We start from the raw sequence: 6364 nt of genomic DNA on the forward strand, positions 1-6364 counted from the left end.
ATACACCACATGGAACCATAATTTGCATGTTCTTCCCAAGCTAAACAGTAAGTAATCTAAAGGCTGGAAATGTGTCTGAAATCTCCATCTTCCCCTGCCATGTGAGGCATGAGGCCTCTGTATGCTCCCACCAGCCTTGCAGGAGAAACATGCCCTTACCAGGATGTCTGAGCCCTCAGGGTCCTCCCCCGTGGCTGGGCTGGAGGAGTTGCCGAGTTTGAACATCCAGTACTCCTTGGCAGTGACAAGGAAGTTCCATGGCAGTAGACTGCCAATGCCCAGGCTGAAGAAGATGATGTATGTGCCATAGAAGCGGTCCTCGGGCCTCTGTAGGCCAGGGGGCGGGTGGTCCAGCAGCTTCTCAAGCAGTGCCTCCTGGTCAGCTTGCAGACTGCTGCCTATGGTTCTGTAGGTGGAGTTTGAACTGTGCTGAAAGTCGTCCTCTGAAGCAATGGCCACTATTGGAGCAAGAAGGGCAACAGAGACAGGGTAGATAAGTAGAAACTGAGGCTGGGGACAGCTGGGGACCCACCCAGCCTACAAAATGACCATGCCCCCTCACCCTGGGCTCTGTAAAGTCACTAAAGCCTGGTTGGAGAACTTCATTTTAAGGATCAGGGAGAAAGACAAAAATTAGACCTGGAGAAGGGCAATTTTTACAGGTCTAAAAATTAGACCTGTAAGTGTCCTCAGAGGTCACCCCAACCATGCAAGTGCAACAGAGGTAGCACATAATTGTGGAACAGGCTGGGTGTAAACCACTGCATGATAGTGGGGACTGTGGCAATGTACCCAGAAAGGCAAACCTAGTCTAAAGGCATTCACAGTTCTGTGCAGCCATAAAAAAAGAATTAGGACCCCTGATGGGCAAAGAATGATCTTTAAAACCTTTTCGACTTTATTTGAAAGAAATAAGGGGCAGGATAGTATGTAGAATATGCTACTATGTGTGTAAAAAAAGTGGGGAGAGAAAAATATACATATGCATATGCATTTGTATATGCATATAATATCTCTGGAGGCTACATAAGAAGTTTCTAACAGTGAGTGGCTGCCTCTAAGGAGGGAGACTTCCCTGTATTCTTATTTGTGCCTCCTGAATTTTTAACTATGTTCCTAGTTTATTATCAGTTCCAAAATAAAATTAAAAGTGTAAATAAAAATAAAAACCTTCAGATTAAATAATTGTTTAAAAACTGGTAGTGTCTAGGGCTGCCTCCATAAGCTGGTGTGTAGCCTCTGATAGTCCATTCCCATTTCATTTGTGGGGAAAGAGAGGTCCAAAGAACAGAAGGCCATAGACTAGGTAAATGGTCAAGCCTGGGTTTGCAGCTCCTGCCTGGGTCCCACCTCTGCTCATCACGCCCTACCAGGAGTCAGCTACTTTCTTTTTTTTTTTTTTTTTTTTTTTTGAGACGGAGTCTCGCTCTGTCGCCCAGGCTGGAGTGCAGTGGCCTGATCTCAGCTCACTGTAAGCTCCACCTCCCGGGTTCACGTCATTCTCCTGCCTCAGCCTCCCAAGTAGCTGGGACTACAGGCGCCCACCACCTCGCCCGGCTAGTTTTTTGTATTTTTTTTTAGTAGAGACGGGGTTTCACCGTGTTAGCCAGGATGGTCTCGATCTCCGGACCTCGTGATCCACCCGTCTCGGCCTCACAAAGTGCTGGGATTACAGGCTTGAGCCACCGCGCCCGGCCGAGTCAGCTACTTTCAATCTATGGTAGCGCCTAAGACAAATGGAAGAGCCTGGGCTACCAGCAACTATTGTCTACATGTCCTTGGGCAGGTTACCATATTTCTGTGCCTCAATTTCCCTAAATGTAAACCCAGGGAAGCCATTTTTATGATAGTTATGCAACTGCAACTGGCTGGCAATGCCTGGCCTGTAAGCAGCTGTTGAACAAATGTCAGCATCTCCCTGGCATCCTGGGCCTGTCGCATGGCTGGCTGGCTGCTGGATTTGGCTGTAAAGTAGCATGCCTGCTTCTTTGCTCTAGATAGCACTTAGGATGTGGCAGCAGCTTGTTAAATGAGAAATGTCTCCGTAATGCTGAGGATGGGACACTTCAGAGTCCCTTCTGCAGTAGCCTCTTCCCTACCCAATAAACTAATAAATAAATAAATGCATCTTGATTTCTATAGGAGGCTAAACCTAACTCAAAGCATCGTGCCAAGAAGACTGGGGCCTTTATTCCCTGGTGGGATGGGAATACCTCCTCATGTGGGTGCAGAACCTTATCCACTATTTCAGGAGAACCTCAGAGCATCCCTTGGAATTAGAGCAAAAAACATTGCTCTCTTTTTTCAGATGGAAAGACTGAGGTCTGGAAGGCACTTGCTATGTCCCACATTCAAATAGAAAGAACTCCCAATAGCTAAACTTAAGTCCAGTAATCACAAATGCCAAGGTCTGTGCCTAACAGAGGTCACACTTGAGGCTGACAACAGCCTAATATATTAGGTACTACTCTAAGACCCATTTCACAGATGAGGGGTCTGAGGCTCAGAAAGGTTGAGTAACTTGCCCAGGGTCACAAAACTAGCAGATGGCAAGAGTGAAGTTACACAGCCAAGCTGACTGGGGACCATGCTGGACTCCTCAGCACACCGGGGAGGACTGGCTGGGAATGGGAATCTTGTGTCTGCTGGTTCCAAGTACAAGCATCCTTCCTGCAAGCGTTGAAGTCAGTGAGTGGGGAGGGGCCCAGGCACACTGAAGGCACCCTTGTCAATGTTTGCTGAATGAATGGACTCTGCACCACCAGGACATTCTCCCCTGCTGGGGTAGCATGTACCCTGGAGCCGGCAGGCGGGAGGCCACTGGATGCCCAAGTGCAATGCATCCAGCCAGCAAGTCTATTTTAAACTCCTCTGGTTAGCAGAGCCCCTCCCCAGCCTGGATTCGGATGGAGGCTAGCATTAACAAGCTCACTGTCTGGAAGCTCACTGTGTGGAAAATCTCTTTCCACATGTACCCACTCACAGAGTAAAGGCCATGTGAAGGCACAGCAAGAAGGAGGCTGTCTGCAAGTCAGGAAGAGAGCCCTCATCAGAAACCAAATCAACCAGCATCTTGATCTTGCCCTTCCCAGCCTCCATATCCATGAGAAACAAATTTTAAGCCACCTAGTCTATGGTATTTTGTCTGGCACAAAATGGTACAAATGTAACAAGCTCACCTGTTACATTTTAAAAATTAGTGTTTAAAATGTAAAAAATAATCATGACCCACCCACATAGAACAAGAGAGAACCACAAGTGGTTCTTCCCAGAGGCTCCAGCTACCTGTGGCTAGAAGGACCACCAGCCCTGTCACTCAGGACCACACTTGGCTAGGGCCCCTTCTCAGTACCTGGCGTCTATTTGTCAAGGACCATTCAGCCTTGACTGAGCTTCTGAACAAGGAGCCAGGAATTTTCTCTAACCAGGGTCACAGGCCAGGGCACTGGAGTGAGCAGTCTTATTAGTCTTTACAAAAGCTAGCTGCTGACTTCTGGATTAAAAAAGAAAGAGAAAAGCAGGCAAGGAAGTGCCCAACCTTCCCCAAAACAGGCTGGCTGTGGCCTGGAACGTGCTCCTGGGTCACCTGCAGGAGCCCGGCCATGCATAGAGAGGTAGCCCTGCACAAGGAGGCAGGCACTGCTGGGGCCGCGGCAAAACCTCATCTGGGCCAGGAAGCCTAGGTACTGGTTCCAAGGAGGCTCCTGACTCTGGCTAGGTGGCTCTCCCTTCTGTGCCTCGATTTCTTGGGCTGTGCACCGGGGTGGGGAGCTGGTAGGGCTAACCTGTGGGAGGGCACTGGGAAGCGCAGGGCACCGCCCACTGGCCGCTGCAGAACCGGCTTTGCGGTGTAAACAGCCCCAGCCTCAGGCCGGGCAGCTGGGACCGAGAGAACCAGCCAGCAACTGGATACTTCGGGCCGACAGGTCCATACCAGGCCCCCACCATACAGGCAGTAAGGTCCAGTCTCAGGGAGGAGGAGGAGGGGAGAGAGGATTTGAGGAAGAGAAGACAGAGACCCAGAAAGAGGGGTGGCAGAGAGCAAGGAGGGAGAGGAGGGACGGTGGGGAAGGGACCACGGAGGGGGTGGGGTCCTTTGGCTCCCCTGGCAGCCCGCAGCCGTCCCCAGGGCCCGGGAGGGAGGTCGCTGAGCGCGAGTCTGGGGGGTGCCGGGACCGGAGCCGGAAGAGCCCGAGCCAGCCCGCACTTACTGTCGCCGCTGCGCTGCGCCGCGCCGCCGCCGCCTCCGGCGCACGGCCAGGACCACTGGGCTTGGTAGGCGGCAGGCGGGCTCCTCCCCCGGCCCCGCTCCGCCCCTCCCGGCACCACGCCGCCGCTTCCCCGTTTGCAAACAAGCCTTTTTCCTTTGTCTTCTGCCTGCGCGCCGGGGCTCCCCCTCCTGGCACTGGGCTGGGGCCAGCCTGCGCCCATTTCACAGGAGAAAAAGTGAGGCGCCCAGTGTTAAACGCACTGCCCATGCTTGCGATGGGTGCGCGGCGCATCAGGCCTCCTGGTTGCTGCTCCTTTTTTACCTTGGAGTCAGACCCCACTGTCTGAGACCTCCCCTTTAGCTACAATAACCTGCACCCCAGGACTAAGAGGAGCCCTCATCTTGCCCCCACACCGCTGCCGAGACCCCTCTCCAAAGGCTGCTTCTACCCTTCCCGGCTGCCCCTGCTCTGGAGGTGAAGCGGGACCCACACCTGGACTGAACTGGGCCTCCCAGGCTGGGCAGCTATTTTCAGTAGACCCAGAACTTGGCAGTCAGCAATTCCAGCCCTCACACTTGACCGCAGCCGCAGCGTGTAACACACAGCTGTTGGGTGTTCTTTAAGAAAGTGGGGGCCGGGTGCGGTGGCTCACGCCTGTAATCCCAGCACTTTGGGAAGCCGAGGCAAGCGGATCACCTGAGGTTGGGAGTTCGAGACCAGCCTGACCAACATGGCAAAACTCCATCTCTACTGAAAATACAAAATTAGCCGGGCATGGTGGTGGGTGCCTGTGATCCCAGCTACTCGGGAGCCTAAGGCAGGATACTCGCTTGAACCTGGGAGGCGGAGGTTGCAGTGAGCCGAGATTGTGCCATTGCACTCCAGCCTGGGCAACAAGAGGGAAACTCCGTCTCAAAAAAAAGAAAAGTAAAGAAAGCGGGAACCAGGCTGGGCGCACTGCCTCACGCCTCTAATCCTAACGCTTTGGGAAGCTGAAGCAGGTGGATCGCTTGAAGCCAGGAGTTCGAGATCAACCTGGTTAACATGGCCAAACTCCATCTCTACTAAAATTACAAAAATTAGCTGGGTGTTGTGGCGCACACCTGCGATCCCAGCTATATGGGAGGCTGAGGCAGGAGAATTGCTTGAATCCGGGAGGCGGAGGTTTCAGTGAACCGAGATGATGCCACTGCACTCCAGCCTGGAGCCTGGGTGACAGAGCAAGACTCCAACTCAAAAAGAAAAAAAAAAAAAAAATAGTGGAAACCTTCTTGACTCCCGGTCCTGGCCCAGTTGGCCAATTCAGAGCGGGGATCTAGATGCTTCACAGGGCCTGAAGATCTGTGACCATGGATAGTAAATCCTTGCAGTTGCCACCCCAGGGCTCAAGAGTGCCACAGAGCCCATCGAGGCTGTCAGTAGTGTGGACAGGTTCTCAGAGCATCCCCACTCCCCGCCCCAGCCTCTCATTTTATAAACCACCATTCCCCAAACACTGGCCTGATCATATAAGTCTCTGGGTACACATCCAGATTCTGGGGACCTCTCCCCAGGAGGGTTGCTGCTACTCCCCACTCCCTAAGGGTGGTGCTATACCTACTTTGTTTGCTCTTCCCTCATAGTGGGCACATAATTTGTGTTCAATAAATACCTGGATTGATACAATCCATCATTCAAGGGGTGCAGACTGGGAAGCCAGAATGGATCATTTAACAAGCTCCACCAGCAGGCGAGTTTGGAGACTAGCACCCTAAATTGTCAGAAAGCCCCCCAGCCAAGGAGAGGAAGGGGCTTAGCTCCAGACTTACGAGCTGCGGGATAATGGTAAAATTACTAAACCTCTCTGAATCCCAGGGTCGGCTTAGGACTAGCGGGAGCATTAAGTCAGGTGATCCATACCAGGCACTCAATGCAAATTTCTATCACTTCCAAGGAAGACACTCCCCACCCCCAGAATGTGATAGTTCATATGCTAGTTTAGTCATCAGGCCTTATTTTTGGCCTTCTTTACATTGGGAAAAAAAATCCTCTAATATACAAAGCATTTTCATGAACAGTCTCTCATTTGATCTCCCCTCCCCCACCCCAGTACCCAGTGAAATGGGATTGTTGTCCCCATTTTATAGATGGGGAAACCCAGGCTCAAAGAGGTA

The 6364-nt window shown here is 52.0% G+C and overlaps 1 protein-coding gene across 5 annotated transcripts in view; it reads right to left on the bottom strand.

Annotated features, from left to right (window-relative positions):
• The window catches only part of SLC29A3 (solute carrier family 29 member 3), a 68166-nt gene extending 63918 nt beyond the window's left edge, over window positions 1-4248 (bottom strand). For 4 of the 5 annotated variants that reach the window (XM_074001875.1, XM_074001876.1, XM_074001874.1 and 1 more), the window contains exons 1-2: window positions 4212-4248; window positions 160-458 (exon numbers count right to left, since the gene is read on the bottom strand). In XM_074001875.1, coding sequence (XP_073857976.1) covers window positions 160-458; window position 4212 — 300 coding nt within the window. In that variant the 5' untranslated portion in view covers window positions 4213-4248. Of the gene's footprint in view, window positions 1-159; window positions 459-3785 lie in introns of all 5 variants that reach the window. The other variant, XM_045362059.3, reaches the window with a different exon arrangement.
• Window positions 4249-6364: the final 2116 nt, after the last annotated feature.

Source organism: Macaca fascicularis, chromosome 9 (assembly GCF_037993035.2).
Source record: "Macaca fascicularis isolate 582-1 chromosome 9, T2T-MFA8v1.1".
Lineage (NCBI taxonomy): Eukaryota > Metazoa > Chordata > Mammalia > Primates > Cercopithecidae > Macaca > Macaca fascicularis.